The sequence below is a fragment of the Podarcis filfolensis genome, assembly GCF_964270895.1.
Source record: "Podarcis filfolensis genome assembly, chromosome: 12".
Taxonomy (NCBI): domain Eukaryota; kingdom Metazoa; phylum Chordata; class Lepidosauria; order Squamata; family Lacertidae; genus Podarcis; species Podarcis filfolensis.
Genome location: NC_139614.1, coordinates 47,270,370 through 47,295,048, shown reverse-complemented (window position 1 = coordinate 47,295,048; position 24,679 = coordinate 47,270,370). Strand labels below are relative to the sequence as shown.

Below are 24,679 nucleotides of genomic sequence, written 5' to 3'. Positions count from 1 at the left end.
ATGTCCAGTTCTCTCGCCATCTCCCTTGCTTTTGCAGTTTGACTTGTGGATGGGGCACTGCTGGGCTTTCTGAATGATTTCTCATAAAGACTGGCCTTTGTGTCTCTGTGCTGATTTTCTCAGACGGTCTCTTGTGGTCCGGCAGCTTAATTTTCTGCTGTTGCTGCCACCACTTGCCTGCCTGCCTGCCTGCCTGCTTGGCAAAAGGATTTTCGGACCAGCGTAACAATGGCGAAGCTCCCACCCTTTCCGTGTCCTGGGCTGCCCATATGACGACCCCCATCTTGGCCTTGCTGATGTGGTCCAAAAGAAAGCAGAGCAATACCTTTGGCACCAGCTGGGCTGCAGCAGTTGTTGGAAAAAGGTGTCCAAGGTGCCAGCCAACCACTTTAGGGACTCCACTTCGGATTTGTGTAGGGTTTACTCCTTAACCCTTTCTTCTCCCGAATATATCCTGCAAGGCAGCAGGGGAAGACTGAACAGAAAAGCCACCAGTAAGACCCATTCATGTGTATTTGTCTAATCCTTTTCTAATAGTGCGATTGTATGCATGTTTACATAGAATCAAACCACATGTATTTCATTGAATAAATAAATGCATTACTCCCAGTTATGTGTGGATAGTGCCGCAGCCGGAAGCCATTAATGCTAGGAACCATCGTAACATTCAGTGGCAATTAATTATGTAAGTTAATTAAGTGTTGTGTGAAGAAACACTTCATTTTCTTTGTCTTAATATTATAATCTAGAAGTTTCCAAGGCTGGCCACCCAAGCTTTGCAAGTCCTGGGGGGGGGGGTGAGGGCCCATACAGGAGAAACTGCTCCTAAACATATGCAGAATGCAAGCCAGTTAAGTCTTTAGTAGTCAAAATAGAGCATATTACTTGTACTGGCCAAAATCAATACAGCTAATGATGTCTCAGCTACAATTTCCAAATACTGTAGTCTTCAAGCTTTGCAGCTGAGATGTTATGGGGGTATGTATTATTCCAGCAGCAGCCTGATCCTTCAGGAAGGAGTGTGTGTCTGTATGCTGATCTGTAGCTCACAAGTGTGCTTGCTGGGGTTGTTGGGAGTTATAGCACAGAACATCTGGAGGGCATCAGATCTGTGAAGGCTGCTTTAGGCTATGACCAGAACGTGTATCTAGGAGTAAAACCAGAAACTGACCTCTCAATGGGAACGTGGATTCTCAAGGGGGACATGGATTAAGCTTTTAAAATATTTTCTCATTCAGCCCATAATAGTGTCTGCAAAGCTTTTCATGAATGCCATAGATGCTCTTGGCTCCATTCATTTATTGATGCCATCATAGCAGAATTTTATTGATAAACAGATGGAATTTTTTCTTTCGTTTTATTCTGCAGTGTTTACACCAGTGCTCAGTGCAGTTTACACGATTTCAGGGGAAAAGTAACATGCATCATTAAAAGCAATAATTGGCAAATGCATTTTAATTTCTACCCCTCACCCAACACTTTTTCTAAGTATTTTTTGTTCACCTCAGAGAAGGAAAAGAGTGTATTTTAAAAGGAGTGTTGTGACGCACAAGTGATTTCTGCTAGGCACTTCTAAGTGCACTCCACATGTTACCAGAGCCTTACTTATAAAATCCACCCGAGCTAGGAAAGAAAAGCTTTGAATCAGACTGTCAAAGTACTTTTTCTGAGAATCACATAGAATTTAGTAAATTCCGGATTACACTCTGCACAGGATTTGTCAAAAAATGCTAAAGCTATGTAGGCTTTTGCATAATACATGTTGTTGTAGTCTGCCTGCCTGCCCAAGATTTGTCTAAAATGATACTTTATGCATTCTCTAATCTGAGCTGTGTAATGATGATTGGGTTTATTAAACACAGACACTGAAAAATGATCTGCCTTCTAACTACCTACCTACTTACACTCCTATTAAGTATATAGGTTGCTGGTGTGTTTCAGATTCTTTCTCTTCCTTCTCCTTTTCCAGAGCGGGCACTGTTTTGACTGACAGGCGGAGCAATCTGAGGTCCTGCTTTTCAGGGCAGAAGGAGGCTGGGGACATGAAAAAATCATGTCTTTACAGAGCAAGCTCCAGGCTGATGCAACAGAAAGGCGCATTTGCCTATAGCTTCACCTGCTCAAGATTCAGTGGAACCTTGGGCATTGTAGCTCTGCACTCTTCTCATCCCCAAATATCCCATACATACTTGTTACTGCCATGAGGAATACCACTGGGGTTGCTTTCATCCATCCACAGTTTGGTCAGGGAGCTTCACAAGTGTGAAGCCCCTCTGCCACTGGTAAAACCACACACAGCAAGGCACAGGGACACCTTGGCCTCATAAAAAAAACCCTCCACTACATCGGATGAGACGTTTGGACTGTTTTGTTGGACTGCAATCTGAAACTTACTCAGCTGGGCATAAGCCAGGGGTAGGCAACCTAAGGCCCGGGGGCCGGATGCGACCCAATCGCCTTCTCAATAAAATCACACAAATATATACCACAATGACAAACAAAACAATAACCCCCCACTCCAAAGTAATGTTAGGTACTTATTGCTGGTATGTATTTAATTGTGAAGTCCTATAGTGTTTTAATTTGTAGAAAGTAAGATGTGCTGCCTCAGTCAAACATGCACGTTTGTGACATCCAAATATCAAGTGGTACATTCTGGGAAATGTATATTTTGAATTTATGGTTTCAGATAATGTGGGAGGCTGTGCAAGACTAATGGAAGTGGTTCACTTTGTTGAGTTGATGAATTCTCATGACTTGGCAGTCTCTTGTAGGGATGGATGATGTCCTTATAATCCACTTCAAGACTAATGTGGAATATTTGTATTCCCCCTTGATGTCTGGAAAGTTAACGTAGAATCCAGAGAAGAAGAGAGCATGGTTTATTGGAAGTGGGAAGTCAGGGAAGGCTCCATTCACATGCCATTCATCTTCCAGGCTGAAGACAAAAGTTCTAGACACTGCTGCACAGGTCCACATCTAGACATTTGGGGGTTTCACCTGAGAAAGATCCCATCCATCTTCACAACATGGCCTGAAGCACCTAGGGCCCAGGCTGTGGCATGCAAGAAGTACTTGGAAACCTCAGCTAGTCCAAAATATATCAGCTAGGCTACTGGAACTGTCACAAGAAAAGACGTATTGTACATTTCAAAATGTCTACAATGGGCTGCAGGCCCATTTTGAACACAGTTCAGGTGCTGTTGCCAGTGTTGGATTTACGTATAAACTAAACAAACTATAGCTTAGGGCCCCACTCTGTTGGGGGCCCCACAAAAATTTAAAGGGAAAAAACAACCTGGATGTACATTTCCAAAATATAAGATAAGTTCAATAATTACTTTGATAAAATACATATTTTGTTACGTGCAAATGGCTTTAGATACCTATTAGGTCCATAAATTACCATATAGCATATATTCAACACAAAAAAAATAATGACAATTTGTTGTTGACAAAGAACAGCTAGACATATAAAGGGCCCCATTACCTTCAGTAGCTTAGGGCCTCATCAAACCTAAATCCGACCCTGGCTGGTACTCACTTTTGAAGTCCTAAAACTACATTTGCAAGCAACCAAATTTAGAAATGGGTTGGAGCCTACATAACGAGAGACCCTGAAAACATTTTTACTGCATCTGCTATTTTTATATACCTTTATTCATTGTTTTGATGTCCCATTTCAATTTATTTTTTACTTTCTGCTGTTAGCTGCCATGGGAGCAGACATGCTGAAAGGCTGTGGTATGAATGCTTTAAATACATACACAACATAAATATTATGCTTTAGAATTGCTGTTTGCTTTTATTATTATTTTTTTAAATGATATTTATTCAAATTTTCAAAAATACATAGGTATGAAGAAAAAAAAACCAGAAAAATACAACAGAAAAATATATCAAAAAGAAGGTACAAAAAGAAAAACCAAGAAAAAAAAAAGAATAGAAATCCCATATCGCATCTTTTCATTTGCTTGTTTCTTGGACCTCCTCACACCTCCCTTTTTGTATTCTAACTTACTTCGTTGTTTCAGCAAATTCTTCCCATATTTCTCAATTTTTGTTTAAATAAATTATCTTAACAATCTATCTTATTTTTTAACTCAACATATCCTTTCCATCTTTTATTATATTCTATTGTTCAATTTACATTAATTTCTTTAACCTTATCTTGCCTTAAAAATCTTAAAATTCAAATTTTAAACCATATTTCTACATAACTCCTTAAATCCTTTTTACTAAAGCCAATTGGTTCCATTCCAGCATAATCCCTGATATTTCATTAGTGTTACACTAATTCCCAAAATAGAAAAAAAAGATTTTCCTTTTTATAGACTTTTTCTTTTTCTCTAGTTTTTATCCAACGTCCCTTCTTCCTGGTCTCGGGTTATGTCAGTCCTTTCTAACCATTGCATCCAGTCCATCAATCTGGTGATCTTATGTCTGAAGCCCTTAAGTCTCTTCTATGCCCCTTCTGCAGATTTTATTGTTCTTGTTTGTGCTTACGTTCTTCTTTGTCTTTTGTTGGTTTCTTTCGTAGTTTCCTTCCTTTCTCCTTGGGGAGTGGGTCTCCGGGGAATTCCAACCAGTAATAATCTCCATTTTCCTTCATCAAACTAGCCCATTCCCCGCAGTCCCACTCCCCGTCATCGTCGTTGTAAACCAAAAAGTGGTTATCCGAAAGATAATTGTCAACCTGTTTCATAGTCCCACAAGAATTAAGAGCTTCCTTGACTCCAAACGCTTCCAGCCACACTCCAAGTTCAATCTTCCAAAGCAGCGGCTTTTGCTCCTGCAGGACCTTAGGTCTCACCATTTGTGTTGCTTGGGGTACAGTCGCAGCCTCTTCCGTCTTCATCTGCCCTTGGACTTGCCCTGTCGAACCAGTTTCCTGAATTGGTCTCTGTATAGTTTCTTTATTCTTGTTTCCTGTTAAATCATATTCACTGGCTACAGCAGTCATCAAGTCCAACTTTTCATTCATCAAGTTCATCTTCTCATGCAACTGCTCCAGCAATGCATTTGTCCTGCCAAGGGCAGACACCAAAACTTCCTCCCAGCACATTTCTGTTCAAGGTCAAACGACTGGTCCCACGATCTCTCTCGCAGCTGTGAAGTCACCGAATAAACTACAACAGCAAACGGACAGGCTCCCTCTAGGGGACACAATTTCTATTTGTATCCATCTTTAAAAACGTATCCAACAAAAGAAAATTACTTTCGATTTTGAAATACTTTGTTTCTTTAAAATGCAGAAAAGCAGAAAGCAGCGTTGAAGTTAGTTTGTTTCTCTTCTTTTTAACTATCTGTCAAAGTGCTCCACTTTTAATCAATGGACGTCTCCGACGATTTCTGTCCTGACACCCCGTTCCCAGGTTTGGGACGATGGAAACTTATATTCCTTTACTCTCTCTCCTGCAGGCTTAAACAGTCAAATCCCCCCCCCTTTTCTCCTGCTTCCAAGGGGGTTTTATTGGTAGTAGATGCAGGAAATTTCAATCTTTAAAACAACTTTCCAGGCTATTAGATTGCAAGGTTTTTGCTTCAGTCTGTTTACAAAAAGCGGAAGGCGGACTTCCTGTTTAAACCTTCCCGCTTCAGAGCCTATTTCACAAATTTCTTAATCCAATTCTGTTTTTACTCATGGGTACTTTGTTTAGAGTCCAATTGTCATCAGGAAAAAGTCAGCGCTCTCCGACGATGGCTGTGCGGCTTCCCTCCGTGAAAGTAGCAATCGGTTCGCTGCACCGCGCTGCTCACCCCACTTCGCTCCGGAGCCCCAAAGAGGGGGTTTCCCTGCGAGTAGGGGAGGCGCTCTTGGTGCTCTGCTGAACCCCACATTCCCAGGCTCCTCCGCCTGGGATTTCTAGCGGGTCCCCGCCTTCGCTGCGGCGGGAAGACCCAATTTCCACGGAGCCCGTTCCTCCGGTCGGAGGAACTCCGCCATTCGTCGATGGCGCTGACCCGGAAGTCCTAGAATTGCTGTTTGCTTTTAAACCCCTGTCTTACTGGTATTGTGCTTTTGACATCTCATAATGGTTTCAGCACTTCATGAATAGTTCTTAATCAGCAGTGGGGGTGGGGAGAACTAATTACTTCAGTACATGTTGGAGTTGCCTTTGGATTTTCAGGGGCATTGAAACTAGGGGAGAGGCTTCCATTGATTAAGCTGGAACCTGGTGACACTACCATGCACATTGACACGATGGGAGAATGGAGAGCTCCGTGGGCCATCAAATTTTCACACAATAGATGGCTAATTCTATGACTGAGCCTGCCTGGGACAGTGCAGCCAGCCAATAGAATGGGTTGTAGTTAGGATACAGGACCATATGCGACTGCCCTTTAATCAGTTCCTGCTTAGTGCAACACTGGACCATCTGACATGTGAGATCAAGAGGTGTGAAACACCACACACATCCTGTATCTGGGACAGGGAAGGAAGGTCAGGCAGTGTCTCGCCCAGTTCTCTGAGATAATATTATGCAACAGTGTTCTGCAAAGGTTACAAAGCTGCAGCTCATTAATCTCCCCTTTGCAGAGTGAAAAACACCTGCCTACCATCTCCCTCTGCTGTTTTCAGGGATTATTTAGCTGGTGTGTTTTATACTCACTCGACCCAGGGTTCTGCATGTGTCAGATGCAGAGCTTCTTTCAGCTTTTGCATTTTTTAACATGTTGCTGGTTGTCAAGAAACATAGGCATTGCCAGTGCACAACCTCGTATCTCTCCTGAGCGGGAACCTATTATCAGCTGCAGTGGAATATCTGCTTCAAATCAGCCTGTTCTCCATGATTACAGGCCGTGGAATTACAGCACTGGATTGTCAAGCAATGTTGGATATTTCCATTTTCTGTGCAACCAGCCTCTGGGTGAGTTGTCAGACCCAACTGACAACCCATGAAGCAAACTCCTTATTCCTGTATTGCTGAGTCTGCTTCCTTCTGCAGCCTACGCTAGCTGTAGAGTTGTTGTTTTTACTGCATACAATATAATCCACTCATTCTATTTTTGAGTACAGACTTGTAATCATCCAATTGATTAATTAAAAAAACTCCTTGCATAAGGAGAAAGAAAACATTCCTTACAAAAAAAATTTAAGGTGCAGCTTTGACTTTGCAGCCTGCATTTGTCTCAGAATGTTATCTCAATTGACACAAAAAGAGGCAGAACTGAATATTTTGACTGATAATTCAGTTTCTAGCAGGTGCCATCTGTTTGTGAGGAATGAAGAAACTATATTGTTACTTAACCAATCCCTTATCCACCAATTTAATAAACCTGCAGTTGTCATGATATCAGTAGCATAGTGAAGGAGGCATTCAGTGGGGTGGCACTCTGGGATTTCCCCCCCTCCAGAGCAGGAATGATGGCATTATCTGCAGGAGCCCCAAGATAGCTGACAAGTGAATGAAGTTTTAGGAAGGCTTTCAAGTTCTATCATTGTTTGTGGCAGATTCACATAGAAGAAATCAGAGAATGAATGAAATACTCAAGCAGAGGCTGGCTACGTCTTCCCTTCTTTTTTGACATGGTTCCTATTTAATGCTAGCAGTTTAAATTGTAACAATTTATGACTGTAAAACCCAAACTTGGGTCTCCAGCTGCTTTTGAAATACAATTCCCATCATCCCTGACCACTGTTCTTGCTAGCTAGTGATGATGGGAATTGTAGTCCAAAAACAGCTGGAGACCCAAGTTTGGGAAACACTGATACAACTGACTAACAGCTTGCTGGATTTTGTGATTTTCCTTGGAGGTGAGACTGTGGGTTCTCCTTAGGGGCATATCTGTGGGGGTTGTCAGAGTGGGCTCCTTTACTTTCAAAACTTATCACAGAATAAACTGAGGTTATTTTGCAGCATGACTGAAATATTGACAAATTATTTAAACCCACTATTTTCCACAAGTGGAACTATTGTGTTGAACAGGTTGCGGTCTTAGGATACAGTTACACTAAGTACACCTCCTGCACAACCCACGACAATTTAGCTGTCATTCAATATTTATTAAAAACCATCGTGTGGTCATTACAAATGGGTTCCATAATTGAATTCTGCATTGTGTGAAGGAAGAAGTGCTTCTCCTTGCCAATTTGCACATACTACTGCCAGTCAGTTTCACTGAGTGGCCCGAAACTCAAAATACTTCATGAAAGAAAGGAAATTCTCAATTTCTCCACATTGTTCATAATGTTATTAGCTTCTATATGCCTTCCTCACTTTGTCAACTATTTTTTAAGCTAAAGCAGGACAGTAAATTACCTCCTTGTACAGATTTATCTGTATTTTATTGAGCCATTAGCATTGATTCTATACCCAGTTGACGTAATTGTGACAGATAAGTACCAGAGGGAAAACATTTTCAGGTATAGGGGGTGGAATTACCCCACATAGCAGCTGACCTTGTGGAAAAGACATTAAGCATCTATTTGTGTCCAGGGCATCTTGAGAATAAAACCTATATATATATACCTCAGCGCTCTTGCTTCCCACCATACCTCTGACCCTGCAGAAATAAGCTTAAGCAGCTTGTTTTAAAACCAAATCAAGATGCTGGCCAATACACACATAGGACTGGCTCAGAAAGAATACCAAAACATAACTATTGCATGCACAAGACATAGTAAATATCAGGGCTGTCTTTTGTGTGTGTGTGTGTGTCTGTGTGTCTGTGTGTGTCCTCTTTTGCTTTTAAAATTAACTAGAGTTTGCAGTTGCATCTGAGCTGGAGTAACTCTGGTTGGTTTAAGCATTTGTTAGTTCAAACAAGCCAAAATCAAATCCATGGGTTTATGATCCTGGCATTGTCATAGCTGGAGTTTAAAATTATCAGAGCTCCCCAAGTCTGAAGGTCAGCATTTTAAATGGAAAACAGATGCTCCTGTTCTCCTCTGCTGCATGCAAGAGGAACAAGCGAGCCTGTGGCTCACAGTGGCTCAGGCACAGAAATGCTAAACGATGGTTTGAACTGCCCCCAAATGTCAAAGTAGCAATAGTTTGTAAGGCTTGTAAATCTGTCAATGTCAAAGACCAGTAAATATATGTCTACTGGATTTGATAGGCATGCAAGAAGCTGCCTTATGCTGACATGGGTTTATCTAGCTCAGACAGGGATCTCTTTCAGCCCTACCTAGAAATGCCAGGGATTGAGCCAAGGGCATTCTGCTGCACATATGCATGTGTGTGTGTGTGTGTGTGTGTGTGTAGTATATTTGTGTAGGTTTTTAATTTGTTTGATAGTGTTTCGTAAGCCACCCTTGAAGGCCCGGGTAAAATAAAGAAGCATAGATAAATAGTGCATTCTAGCCAGGCTATGAGAAAGTGAACCCATGGAGCCTCTAGTTCATGGTGGAATCAAAATGGAATTGATATTGGAATTCAACTGCTTTAAAACAAACAAGCAAGCAAGCAAACTATGGTTAAGAAGATCAGGTGGTCCAAAGTGCCATGTACTGTCTTGACTTAAGGAAGTAGCCCTCAGTATCATATAAACATATATAAGCATGACTTTCCCATCTTTCAGGACAACATGATTGTTTGATGGGGTCCAAAGACAGTTCAATTGGAAAGCTGACCGTCATTCAAAAACACACTTTTATTGAAATCCTTCTTGAAAGGATTGGATTTTTTTTTTTAAAAAAACTTCTGACTTGCCTTCTGGGCTCCTTGTGCAGCTATTGCTTGATTTTGTTCTCCTCGTTTGTTCCTTAGATATCAAATAAAAATTAGAAATGCCATCTCTATATAGCTGTGCTGAGGGCTGATACAAATAGTTTGACAACCATGTGGGCGTCTGTTGAAAACTGCTTCATCTTTGCAGTGCTTCACAGTGGGCTGTAACATTTGCAAATGACTCACCAGGTTGATACCATCAATCATATGGAAAGTCTCCACATGCATATTCCTTGCATTGTTGTTACCTGGCCCTCTAGATTGCTTTGATGATTACCTTAAGCCATGACTGAATATACCAGAAGGTTAAATTACCAGGGACTGACAGCTCTGACCTTTTGGATCTGTAGTCTGAATCAGACCAACAGTCATTCAAGACTGCTTGTTGCTTTAGATATTCCCTTTAAAAAAGGCAATAAGTTATCAAACAATGCTTCATTGCTCGGAAAAAGTCTGATCTCTGTGACTTCACTCATAGAGCAAGCTTGTTTTCTCCTGAACCAATGGATTCACGTTACAAGAAGGGAGATTCCGACTAAACATCAGGAAGAACTTTCTAACAGTAGGACAGTTGAAGTATATGTCCCTCAGGGTCCCTTCCAACTCTACAATTTCATGGTTCTGTGAAGAGCTGTTCGACGGTGGAACAGACTTTATTGGAAGGTGGTTGCTTCTCCTTCATTGGGGATTTTTAAGCAGCGATTGGGTGACCATCTGCCATGTATAATTTAGTTAAGATTCCTTCATCACAGGGGGTTGGGCTCAATGATGCTCAGGGTCTCTTCCAACACTATCATTCTATGATTCAATGACTCTTGACAGGCATCAGGCTCTGTTCAGAGACAAAGATTCAGCTGGGTTGGTGAGAACAACTCCTGATGTTCCTGGGCGTTCTTCAAGTTCCTGAAGCCAGTTGGGATAAAATAGGGATTGGGGAACCAGTGGCGCTGCATAAGTTGCACTACAATTCCCACCCACATGTTCCCTATACCTTGTGTAGTGGATATTCAGCCTGGCCAAAACAGGACAGCTCCTGGTTTAAAGCACGAGTGTGGGGGTGTGACTGCATCATAACTCCTGTTATTCCTGACCATTGTCCATGCAGGCTGGGGCTGCTAGGAGTTGGGAGTTCAACAACATCCCACACTCTCCATCTGTGGTTTAGAGATCCTGTACAGGCTAACTCAGAAGTAAGTACCATTGAGTTGAGTGGGGTTTTCTCCCAAGTAAGTGCATATAGGACTGCAACATGTATGTAATCACAGTTTTTCTGTATGGTAAGTCACTTGCAAACATTAAAGCCCGCAAGCACAGGATCCTCGCGTGGACACATGCTGTGCCAGTCTTTGTGTGGGGATGTAATATTTGAATGGGCCCTAAGGATACACAATGTAAGAATGGGAAAGCACTTAGTATTCTACATACAACCTTTTTTTTAAAATAAAAAAATACACTTCTAACTGAAGCACTGAGTTGTTTTCCTGGAGAAATAATTAGCCCCACTCGCTCATTCCATGCTCTCGTGTTGATAGGTATTTAATACATTTTGCTTGCCTGTAGTGGGAGGCTAATTTACTCCTAGGATTCTTAAACTTGATCAAAGCTCAAACAACTCTGAAATAATAATGCCTCAGCTTGAAGCCTATTAACATTCATAACAAGCTATGCCTGCAAAGTGCAATAGACAGGTAGGAAACTGAAGGACATCAGATAAGAAACATTCTACTTGACTCTGATCAGTAGGTTAAGTTATTAAAACAACACACCATACAGAAAACTCTGCCAAGAAGGTGCAGTGTAGGGGAGAGCAGCCAAATAAAATATTTGATCCTTTTTGGCAGTCGGAAGTATTGAAACAAGAGGTGCCTGGTGGAGTTGGGTGGGGAACATAAGCAAAGTGTGAGAGCCAGTGTGGTGTAGTGGTTAAGAGCAGTGGACTCATAATCTGGTGAACCGGGTTCAATTCCCCGCTCCTCCACATGCAGCTGCTGGGTGACCTTGGGCCAGTCACACTTCTCTGAAGTCACTCACCTCACAGAGTGTTTGTTGTGGGGGAAGAAAGGAAAGGAGATAGTTAGTCACTTTGAGACTCCTTAGGGTAGTGATAAAGCGGGATATCAAATCCAAACTCTTCGTCAAAGTAAAATTGAGCTAACGTTTGTTGGAAATGTTGAAGATCAGAATGTAATATCTCATGATGTGGAAGCTTGCAGAGCATTGTAATCTGTGCTTCATTGAAATGATAAAGCAGACTAGATTATAATTCTAGCTGCACATTCCTGCCTTATTGTTTCCACTAATAGTCAAATTAAATTAGTAAAAAAAGGGTCATGGGAAAGTGCGAGATTTGTGTTAAATTTCCCTTTCTCTGTACTTGCCAGCTTAATGACAGAGATTGTTCTAAATGACCTAGGTTGCATACACACCATGCAAATACAGTGGTACCTCGGGTTACATACACTTCAGGTTACAGACTCCACTAACCCAGAAATAGTACCTCGGGTTAAGAACTTTGCTTCAGGATGAGAACAGAAATCGTGCTCCAGCGGCGCGGCGGCAGCGGGAGGCCCCATTAGCTAAAGTGGTGCATCAGGTTAAGAACAGTTTCAGGTTAAGAACGGACCTCTGGAACAAATTAAGTACTTAACCCGAGGTACCACCGTACTCCCAAGAGTCCTGGGAACTCTGGTTTCCCCTCACATAACTACAGTTACCAGAACTCTCAACAAACTACAGTTTTCAGGGTGCATGTGTGGTTTAAATGTTCTTTTAAAGTATGGTGTGCTGGTTCCAGACAACAATACTGTACCCTCCTGTTAAGGCTACTGATAAAATGCCACCTCTTCCTGAGTTGCCAACCCCCTCAGCTACCCACAGCCCTCCCCAACCTCCAGTGAGACTCTCTTCCCAGACAGGAAGTCAGGGGAGTAGACAGCATCCCTGCTCCTCCTTCTGAAGCAGCTAAATCCAGAATCCAAAGCACACAGGGTAGAGCCGTCTGCCCCCACTCAGGTTCTTGCCAATCAGCCTATGTCCTCTGTCTCTTTTTCCTCCTGTATTGGGATCTGCCAACCTTAGTCTGATCCCGACAGAGCCGTGGGACTCACGACAGTTAAGTATGATTACCTGGTGATGTTAAATTCTGGAGAATAATCTTTTGGAGAATATTCTCAAGAATATTCTCAATTGATGAGAATATTACAGAATTTTAATTTAAAATAGGAGAATATTCATTTTAATGCATTGAAAATGATGTAATAAGGTGATGGCACCAGTAATTGTCATGTTAAGGTTCGGTATAAGCAAACTCAGTAGTTAAATCATTATTTTATTCTTCCATTAGAACATGTTCATGTTATAGGACAAGTCAAAAAATACAATTGGCATGTTAAGGTTTGATACAAGTAAATTCAGTAATAGGCTATCTTGTGCTTCTAATAGCTCTAACACTTAATAACTGTTTTGGTGACTAAAACACAGTTTGATAGACAAAACTCTATGTATACATATAAAAAAGAAGCCATTAAATATATTATCATTATACGATAATATATTTCACTATAGCAATCTCTGGTAAATGGCACCTTTCACCATTGAATGGCACTGCAAAAAAACAGTTACTGGCACTGAATAAAAATATAGAAACGCCAACTGTTTAAATCAAGGCCACCGCACATGCTGTTACACATAATTGTATAGGCCTAGGTACTTTAAGTGTATAAAGCCTTAAAGCTACTTTCTGTTAAAAAAAATCACACTGTATGGCCAAGAGTACAGAATTACTAAGAATAAGGTCACACCAAAATAGAAAAAAGGCTATTACATATAGTTGAAATACATACAAATTCAAATGTTCATCAAATTAAATCAATAGCAATTTTAAAACTAAAAAAAAAAATAATGCTTTCTGTAGCTCACATTTCAGAACTGCCAATGGTGAATGACACAATGCCCAGTAATGTAACTGGATTAAAAAAAAAAATCATTATTCATTACTTACACTGGCAATATCACAGCTTGACTTATTATTTACTAGATTTTTTTTTTTAAATGTGGGTTGTAAAACTGGTTCTTACATTAGAATTTACAGTTTGTGGGGAATATTCTCCGGAGAATTTTCTAGCAGAGAATATTCTCATTCTCAAGAATATTCTCCAGAGAATATTCTCACCTCACATCACTGTGGTTACCCTACTCGTAATTCTTGAGGAATCAGAGTGCAGGGTAATGTAGTGCCACCTATGCAGATGGGAGTGGGCACTTGCAATCCCGACATTTTCGCAAAGTGAATGAGTGAGCATGTCACGCCTCATCTTTAAAAGCTTGGCAGACAAGACAAGATTGAGACATCGACATTGCTTCCATCCAGTTTTGAATGTCTTGCCTGGTGCTTGAACCTCCTGGACCATGACTCTCCAAACTCTGTGTCCGCTGCCAAGCCACTACGGTTACTTGCCTGGATAAAGATCTGTTCTGTATATGTAAGAGTGTCTGGCTGCATGTGTTGAGTGTGAGGCAGAGGAAAACAAGAAACAAACAAAAAAATTTTTACCTGTTAGCACTCTGCAATGCTTTTATGTAGAGCCAGGTTGATTTGGTTCCCGAGGATCCAGCAAACTTTTGTTATTTACTTTAGGTGTCAACAACATCCATTAGGACTTCCTTTCTACTGGAAGTCCTAATGGATGTTCAAACTGTACCTGCATGCTGCCTGTACTTAGGGTAACTGCAGATTGTCTTAAATTATCTGTTGTGAAACAACCAAATAATTTAAGACAATCTGCAGTTACAGAAGTCTGAAAATGTTAAAAATGCTTATATTGCATTGTAGTTAAGAATGATGTGGGTTTCATCATCACTCTGTCTACTAGAACTATAACTTAGGCGTGACTGTCACAGGTTTAAGCATAACTAACCTGCAACTTCATCCACTATTGTATTTTGGTTTCCCCGGTATCAAAAGGATATGAAATACATCCTTTCCCCCATTTCCCCGCCCCCAATATTTTTTTAATGAGATGCAATGGAATGACATTTCTGGCTTCAGTGACAATTTAAATTTGGACCCCATCTTGAACAAGCAATGAGAAATGTTTGGAAACTCATTATTAATGTGAGACAAGGCATTTAATGAAATGTAATACTTTTGCTCTGCCTGAGGTGGGTGGGTGGGGATCCAGCTATATTAAACCTGGCTCCTATTATAACTAGAGTTAATGAAAAACTTCCGTAATCATCAGGCATAACACAGAGAGAAACTTATCAATAAATAAGTAACTTTATAAAAGCAATCTGGCTCTTCTGGTCACATTTTGATCTTGTAATTGCATGAAGTTTTGTTTTCCCACTTGCCTTTTCTGAGTGAGTAGTGGGGAGAGTTAGGAGCACGTTGCCTGCATCTGCTAGTGATTTTTACATTTGTAAGTATTTATAGTACATTTCTGTCCCAAGGAGTTCAAAATGGCACTTGGCCTCTCCATTTTATCCCCATAACATCCCTGTGAGGTAGGGTTAGCTTGAGAGACCGTAGACTGGTCCAAGTTCACCCAGTGAGCTTCGTAGCTGAGTGGGGTTTTGAACCCTGGTCTCCCAAGATGTAGCAAATACATAAACCACTAGACCACACTGGTTCCTCCACAATTCTTAAATCATAAGTGCTGATGGCTTTCTCATTTGTGCAGGTATGGGTAAAGGCAGTGAGATCTTGAGACTTCTCGGTAGTGGCACCTTTGCTTTGGGAGTGGTTATCTGACTCCCTGACACTAGCTTTATATACTAGCAAGTAATTCCCTTTTAGGAAAACCTTTGGCTTATAACCTCACTGGTTGCCTAAACACGTTGCCTTCTGCTGTAAAATATTAAACTATTAATTTTTAGTTCTGTCGACATTCCACACACAGACTGCTTTACTCATAGTCTTTATATATATATTGTCATTTCTTGGTTTCATTTTTAATTGTTTGAGCTGGACACTGTAAAGGTAGGAATGTAAAACGTTTGTAAATGTTTCCAACTAATCTCATAGATAGATAGCCTCCATCAGATTTTCTAGGCTTCTGAAACTGCTTAAGGTAGCTAGAGATGAACCTTTCCTACCTCACACCCTCTTCCACAAGGCTTTCACATGGCATTTCTGTCCCCACGTTTCTTGACATTCCTCTGTCTCGAGAAACAATGGAATGTGCCTCCAGGGGTGAAGTCAAACCACTGTGTTAGCAGCCCCAAAGTGACCTCTCCAGGGTACAAGCCTGGGCAGTGTGTCTGGAGGTCCTGGGCTGCCCAGACAACAAGACCCCCCTCTCAGCCTCGCTGCTGTGGTCCAAAGGAAAGCAGAGCAATATGTTTGGCACCAGCTTGGCTGCAGACGTACAAGGCGCCATCCAACCGTCTTAGGGACTTCAGTCCGCGTTTTTTGTAGGATTTGCTCCTTAACCTTTTCTCCTCTTGAAGATATCCTACAAGGCAGTGGGGGTTTTCTTTCTCATGGATAGGTTACCTTCTCAGGTCGACAAGCCCCTCGCTTCCCTCTACAACACATATAGAAACTGCCTTCTTGACCGCTGCTCCTGCTAGAGCCTGTCTTCACATGCAGGGGAAGCCCCTAACTCACCAAGGGTTTGTAACCCATCGGCTACTCTCCCCTGGTTTAGCCTGCCAGTTGAAGCTGTTCCTGGTATTAAGGTAAAAGTAAAGGGACCCCAGACCATTAGGTCCAGTCCTGGACGACTCTGGGGTAGCGGCGCTCATCTCACTTTATTGGCCGAGGGAGCCGGCGTACAGCTTCCGGGTCATGTGGCCAGCATGACTAAGTGGCTTCTGGCGAACCAGAGCAGCGCACGGAAACGCTGTTTACCTTCCCGCCGGAGCGGTACCTATTTATCTACTTGCACTTCATGCTTTCGAACTGCTAGGTGGGCAGGAGCTGGGACTGAACAACGGGAACTCACCCTGTCGCGGGGATTCGAACCGCTGACCTTCTGATCGGCAAGCATTCCCTTAAAACACCCAAAATAGGTGTAGGCAATAAGTGTGCACACAATCATCCTAATTGGTGTTACTGTCCCAATACTCACATGTGAACAAAACCAAGTCCAATTGTTTATGATGGTGTGACATATAGCTGAGTATATTTCCGTACAGTATTTATGAAAGAAGAAGGTTGTCACGCTGCAGCATGCATGACCACCTATTGGGAGGGGGGAATTTTGGGTGATCTTTAAGGGGATGGGAATTGACATCAGAGTAGGGGTGTCAAGTATTCCATTGAAGGAGCTGCGGGGGGAGGGGCTTAGGTTGAGGTATAAGGGGAGAGGGTGGGCAAGGGGGGTGGGGGTAGGTGGGGTTGGTGAGCAAGGCTGGCAGCCCCTGTTATGTAATACAGTGGGTGGATTCCAGTCTCCACAGTGGTTGCAGAACTGATGGGCTTGCGCAACAGCTCTGTATTTCCAGTAATACTGGTGCAGGTGTTCAGGGTGAAGGTAAGCAGGTCTTTAGCTCAGGGTAAGCAGATGGAGGTTAGGAACTAACACTTACTGTGGGGAGAGGCATGCATTCATAAAACAGACGCTCTAAAGTGGTTCCAGTTGGTTTCAAGGAACTGGAAGAAAGAAGGAACAGCTCCGTTCTATGCTGATCTGTGCTGCCCTCCTTGTCACAATCTAGCATTTGTAAAGCCTTCCTGAACCAGGGCAGGTCACACGCAGCCCCTCCCAATCTGATGCAGCACTGTTGCAGGGTCACCCTTTTCTGGCTAAAGTGGATGGTCAGGCAGTTTAATTTCCTATGCAGGAAATGGCTGGTGAAATAGAAATAGCTATGTTGTTGTTGCTGCTGCTGCTGTTTTAAAAAATCAATTTATAATGCTCTTAATCCCTTCATTTGCCATTTGCTGAAATTAGGGCAAGGAACATTAGCAACATGTAAAACCCTAGAAGCTACCGCATGAGGAATATATCCTTATCATCACTTTATTTCATTGCAGATTATTTCCAGTGTTTCTGTAATAACTTCCCTTCATTTCCGTATGACTTGAAGCAGATTTGCATTTTTTTAAAAAGCAAAAAAAAGAGCAGGATTAAAACAGCCCCTAAGTAAGAGCTCATCCTGACAGTGTCTGAAAGCTACATCATTTCAGTTCATGCCTCTTCTTAAGGTTGGATGTCTGGCACAGGGACAACTTTATCTTCCTTCTAACCCAATCCTAGTGCTGGTCGGATGAAGCCTGCTGCCCCATGCTCTCCGTGGAGGACTTTCTCTCCCCCTCCCCTTAAAGCCAAGTTCAGTTATTGGCTATTTTAGGCTGAGCTGTGAACTGCATGGCTATTGGAAGGAGCAGTAAAAGCTAAGGAATGCCTTTTATTTTTAAGAATATACCTATCACTCTACTGCCGTGCTTATTTTCCAAACAGTCTTGACTGTAGAACAAACTTCCACCTGTATAGGATATATATCGGAACTGAAGACGTTTGGGATGAACAGAGCAAAATTGTCCAGAGCTAGCAGAATTAAACAAATTTGGAGGGTGAGTTAAATTATAACGTTTTTCTTTTACCAAAATAGTTGTAATGAAATTGGTAATAAATTACAATCAAGGGGTTTTTTCTTGGTGTGTGTGTGTGGGGGGGGTTGTTATCAAAAACCAACTTACATGAGTTTCCTGTTATTTTATACAGATGCCTACATCTTTGCAAACTAGTTTCATTTTTTTTTTAAATCTGCAAAAATGGCAAAAAGACAACAACTCTGTGTTTAGTGCTTTAGGTGTTATCTGTGTCCATATTCTTACCTACCACAGAGAATCCTTTATAGAGTTTGAAAGAGAAGCACATTGTTCAGTGTGCTGTTGTACAATTTTGTGTGTGCTTTTTTTAAAAAAAATTGACCACAAAATGATTTGTATTTATTTTTTTAAAAAGCAACAGTCAACTAAAAATCCTACAGGCAATCTCATTCTCCTTGCCAGATGCTGTATATTTAATTATTAAGGGAAAGGCTGCTAAAAAAAAGATAAACCTTATGTGTAGTTGCATTTCTCTTCTTATCTCGTGGGCTGAAATATAACTAATGGAAGGAAAACTCCGAAGGTCTGGAGTATTGTTGAAAGGTAGTTACTCTTGAAGTATCAAGTGACCTAGGAAGATTCTCTTTCCCTAGGTAGGCTTATATTCTTCTTCACTGCATTCAGAAGTTTATTAGACTTAATATGATGAGCATTTTAATCCCAGCAGCTCTTTGTTTTATGGCTTCCGCATTGGAACCGATAAAGCTTTATCATACTGAGTCAAATTACGGGTCCATCTGCGTCCGCACTGTCAACCATGACTAGGAGTGGATCTCAAAGGTTCTGGAGTCCTCACAACCCTGCTTGGTAGGTGCCAGAGAATGAACAAGAATCTTTTGCAGGCAAACCACCACTAGACTACAATGAATGAAGCATGCCAGCCATTTTTGTGACAGAAGAACCTTTTATATGATGCAAGCAACAAGTGAAATGGCTGGGTCTCTGTCCCTTTACGGTGATTTCTTTCTCTTTCTTTCTCAACCCGGAACTGCGAAGTTTTTAAGCTGATACTCCATGCAGTATCGCTAGAAATTATTGCCAAAATACTGGAGCAAAGCCATCGCTGTATATGTTCCGACACCAATGAGCAATTGGTTCCCAAAGAACTCCTAGCTTAAATGAAGATGACTCACAGCATGAGAGGAGCAACTTAAAGGACGCTAATGGGTTGGACGAGATGCTGTTGTTCGAAATATGAAGGGTATTTTAATATATATATATATCTCTTAGCTTAAATAGAGTGGAATTCACCTGAGAACTTTTCAGACCCCACCCCTCCACCTCACCATGCATTGTTCAGCCTGACATTTAAATTTGCAATGTGACAATGTAGAATGTGTGTTGTTGCATGCGTGGGACCCCATTTTTATGTAGCGGGGCTCCAAGATGGCTTAATGCTATATGTTGACATTATTTGGCAAGGTGTGGTACTGGAAAGTGGAATGTGCTCCCATTATAGCCTTGCATTCCTGGAAAAATGAGGGTGTTGACTATTCTGAGGTGTCATCAGTGGCGTGAATGCAGCTGTTTTATTTGACTTCATAGCTAATTGCAGTTTAAAAATATGAAAGCAAGTGTTCCCATTTTTTTGTACGAATTAGAAAGATTGCTTGGCTTTGATTTGTTTTTTGTTGTAAAAAGAAGTCTGTTATGGCTTCTGCAAACATTGTTTTAATAATGCCAGATCTTAGTTGTGTAAAACAAAATGTAGTTTACACAGAAATTAAGTCATATCCATTTCCCATAAGTAGATACTATATCATATCAAGTGACAAAAGATAATTACTGCTTGCCAAAGAATCTCTCTTAAATAGGCTAAGGGAGCAATTAGGTTCTCAGGTTTTCTTGCACAGAGTAAAAATGTTTTATTTCTGTCTAGCTTTCTTAAGGTGTTCTGCAGTTGAATGCTTTGCCTTTTCAGCACTGAATGCAAAAAATTCCTTTGTAAAAAGCAAATGCTGAATAGTTGAGAGTGCTATATTTCATGCTTTTTCCTGCATGATTTTCTAAAGAGGTTATATTCTGTTCACTGCCCTTGTTATATGCCATGCTTAAGTTAAATAGGTTAACTTCTGAAAGATGGGGGAAAGTTTGGTGATACGTATTTCACTTTTTCTCCCTTTAAGGGAAGGAAGTTGAACCGAAAAGGATTTTAAGAGCTGGTGTTAGAATAAAATATATAGTCATCACCATGGAATGTAGTAGAGGAGCAATTAGGCAGAATCTGGTGTAGAAGCTTCAATGTCTGTACCATACAGCTTCTTCAACCACTTAAACTCTGAGACTTAACTTGCTTGGGAATTATAACTGCAAGGCACAGACCTTTTCCAAGTAAAGTATTTTCAAATTCGTTTATTTTAAAACTGATTTACCGTAATAAGGCGCTCAAGGTAGCTTAGAGCAAGTAAGCCAAAACTAATCTATTGTTTCATGTTATCTTCCCTGTGCAATTGTTAGTCCAGGGCAGCTCTTAAAGTAAATTTCCTTTGGAAAAGAAAGCATTGAAGATTATGGTCCCTTTGGTGATATCTGCTGATTTGCAAATGTACAAGCTGTGCGGCTAATATGGGGTTGCAGACATAATGACACAGGCAGACAGTGTTAATCCCAGCATAAGAGTTCTTTCCTTAAAATCCAAACAATCTCTTTGCTAGATCCCTCCAAAAAGCTGCTGTTTTGTTCTCTGTGGATGTTCTCAGTGTTCAGACTACCTGAACTTGATTCTGCACCTTATAGGTGGGGCATGTTCTGATGTTACGACAAATAACTGGAACTACCTAATGAGGTCCACTGTCCATCAGTAGCCAGGAATTAGAGCAAGTGGCAGCCTTGTAAAGCGCATTCAGATTTTGGGGTTGCCACTTTGGCCTCCAGTCCTTCTCAGATACCTTCCTTGATCTAACTAAGCAGATATGTGAATGCATCATCTGCTCCAGTCAGAGGCCATAGGTGTAAAACAGATACACCTTGAGAAGTTTCATTGAAATGCACATTTGAGCATGGGTGCCATATATTCATTTTTTCCCCAGTGGGGTGTGAATTATAATATTAAAATGTGCAACTCTACCCTCTTTCTGGCTCGGATAGTTGCCGTCTTAAAGTGCAAGCTAGCTCAGAATTGGGAGATCAACCTTAAAAAAATATACAGATTCCATTTGTTTGCTGAGTAGAGGATGAAGGAGCGATGTGGATGAGGAAGAAAGGAAAGGGGTTGCCCAGTGCAGCCATTACCTCCTTCTTGCCTCTACAATGTGACTATCAGTAGCAAAGGCAAACTGTGTGAGTACAAGACCTGCAAGATCAGGATGGCAGACTAGATGTTCTTTGGAGAGAGAGAGGTGTGTACTGGTGCTCTTTCTTCAAGGCAGGGGGCCCACTGATTTCTCTTACCCAATGGCCCACAGCAAACATACTGAAACTTGCTTTCTAAATGATTAGCAAAATGCATTACAGTCATACCTCGGGCTACAGACGCTTCAGGTTGCGTTTTTTCAGGTTATGGACCCGCCAAACCTGGAAGTACCGGATCGGGTTACTTCTGGGTTTCGGCAGTCGCGCATGCGCAGAAGCGCTAAATCGCGCTTTGCACGCGCGCAGAAGCACCGAATTGCAACCCACGCATGCGCAAATGTGGTGCTGTGGGTCGCGAATGCTGCGGGTTGAGAACGTGCCTCCCACACAGATCACGTTCACAACCTGAGCGTCCACTTTATATCACATCATTTGAACCTGTTAAACTCATAGTTAGTAAGTTTCTGATTACCAGGTGCTGGGGACAAAGAGGGGAAAACTGTTGCCTCCATGTCCTTCTGTTAAACATATAGCCATTCAGCCTCTGCTTCATGCCTACATGGACTTAGCTAAGGGAGGGAAGCAGCTGCTTTGAATGGTTGTCTCCCTCTCCACCCTCCTCTTATGTCACTTGATTCAGCCAGGGCTTCTGCTAGCAGAATTAATTTTATAATGAATGATTTTAGAGTGTTGTTTGTGTTGTACTTTTGTACTGTTTTATTGTTGTTAGCCGCCCTGAGCCTGGCTTCGGCTGGGCAGGGCGGGATATAAATAAAATTTATTATTATTATTATTATTTATTAGCAAGCTTGTTATTTTTCTCTCTTATCACAGACTTTGGCTCTCAAGTTCAACAGCATGAGCCCTGGGATGAACCAAATGGTAGGCCGAAGAGGTATATGCAGGAGGAAAAATACCATCCTAGATTCTCAGCAGCCAAATCTGGGCACCAGAAATAGACCTTCAGTTCCTTTATTATCAATAGGGGTTTATGGGGTTGTTGTTTTTTTTAAAAGGACAGGCAGCATATTTTCTCCCCAGGCACTTATTAATGTGCAAAACTATTAGTTAACCCATTTTCATTTCTAGGCTCTATTTCTGCTACTTCTGTCTGCAACGTGTTGTCTTCTGCTCTTGCTTCCCATTACTTTTCCTGGCTCATCCAGACCACCTGCATGCTGCTGCATCCGAGAACCACAGGAATGGCAACCTTTTGAGATGCAACCACTGCCTGCTCTCCTCCTTTGTTCCCTGGGCTTCTCGCCACCTGCAACTTCACTCTCCCAGCCTGATATACTTGGGGCCGAAGTCATTGGGAAGGTGGCATTTGTATTTGTTGTTGACGTGCCTGCCCTGTTCCTGTGCAAAAGCACCCCTGGTCTGAGTTTAACATGAAAAGGCACATTCTGGTATGGGATGGAAAATGCTCCCCTTCCTTATCCATGGTCCAGATTCCTCTGTACCGTCATCCCTGTCTTTGCCTGGTTCCAAAACTAGAAATGGGCCAAGCTTGAGGGAAGGTGCCTGATATGATGGGCTATGAGCTGGTGAAGCAGAGGGGAATGTCAGTTCCTCTTGCTTGTGCACTCCCTTTGATGTTAAAAATTATAGTCTGTGCTTGACTGGCACAGACACATTAAAACTGGACGGGTTGGTGAGACCACGGCTGTGTATATACCATACATTTAAAGCACACGACTCTCCCTCCCCCAAGAATCCTGGGAATCATAGTTTACCCACACAGAACTACAGTTCCCTGCACCCTTTGAAAACTATAGTTCCCAGGATTCTCTGGGTGAAGTAGTGTGCTTTAAGTGTGCATTAAATATATGGTGTGTATACAGCCTCTTTGTACTTTGGAAAAGGTGTGGTTTGCTTGTTGCCTTGGGACTACTAGACTCCTCATACTGCACTGCATTGATTCATTGACCCCCCCCCCCCCATCTATTCTATTATCCCCTGGGAATGATAGGCACCTTTCTGTTCCAATCAGTCGTTTTCCTGTCATTTCAGGCACTGGCACATGTTGCATCAAAAACCTGAGGCTAATGTTATGCATTATTCAGTATAATAATATTTATTTATTTTACAACATCTTAAATAATATTTTTTGAAGTGATTGAGGTTTGTTTCAAAGGCTTTCAGCTGTTTCTTTTGCAGTCCAGCTTGTGGTTACTCATGAATTCTTTATGGCTTCAAGTTTTCACTGGCAGCTTGTCCCTAATAAATATATTTGAGGTTTTGTTTGAATTTGAGTTGTCTTTGCTGGTTACTGTACACTTCACAATATATCTTATATAATGGGGATCTTCGGCATGTTGTAAGGAGCTTTAGAAATCTGCCTGGTGATTCTGTAGCAAGGGTGTGGTGTGTGGGTAAGGAATCCCACAATTGTTTGGCAGTTTTGGCCAAAGTGTCTACACTAGCATAAATCCACAATTTGATTTTAGACGTAGATATACACAGCCGGCTCACCCATCCGATTCACTATGCCTTTTCGGCATAAGATGTGCCCCACTGTCCACTGTTGCGATCACTGTTATTAGCATATACACAGCAAGCCAGGTTCACATGGCCACTTGCTGTACTTCTTTCCCAATCTGTGAAACACGGAGAGACTGGATATATGGCTTTGTGTCTTTTCTTTAATTGAAACCTCTCTTTCCTGCTTTACCTATTCTATTATCCCCTGACTCCTGAGAATGATAGGCATCCCCCTCCCCAGGTTTAATAAGATAACCATCCCAGGGTAATGTGCGGATGGGTCTTACTTCAGGATGGTCTCATTATATAGTTTAGTCACTAGGTGGCAGAAGACTTAGTTGTATCAGGGTGGAGTTTCCTGGTGCTGTTCTTTTTCTGGTCGGAGGAAACAGTAAAATTCTTGTCCATATTCTGGACCGCTGTACAGTGGTATCTCGGTTTACGAACTTAATCTGTTCAGGAAGTCCATTCTTAAACCGAAACCGTTCTTAAACCGAGGTGCACTTCCCCTAATGAGGCCTCTTGCTGCCGGTGCCCTTCCACTGTTTGGATTCTGTTCTTAGACCAAGGTAAAGTTCGCAAACCGGGACACTATTTCCAGTTTTGCGTAGTTTGTAAACCAAATCGTTCGTAAACAGGACTCTTCTTAAACCAACATACATTTAATGCA

General features: G+C 41.7%; 1 protein-coding gene across 5 annotated transcripts in view; it reads left to right on the top strand.

Moving 5' to 3' along the window:
• The window catches only part of DPP6 (dipeptidyl peptidase like 6), a 491,459-nt gene that overhangs the window by 200,407 nt on the left and 266,373 nt on the right, over positions 1 to 24,679 (top strand). The window contains exon 1 of one of the 5 annotated variants that reach the window (XM_083579473.1): positions 18,094 to 18,195. The exons of the other annotated variants lie outside the window; for them this stretch is intronic. Coding sequence (XP_083435599.1) covers positions 18,145 to 18,195 — 51 coding nt within the window. The 5' untranslated portion in view covers positions 18,094 to 18,144. Of the gene's footprint in view, positions 1 to 18,093; positions 18,196 to 24,679 lie in introns of those variants that run through there. 5 annotated transcript variants of the gene reach the window in all.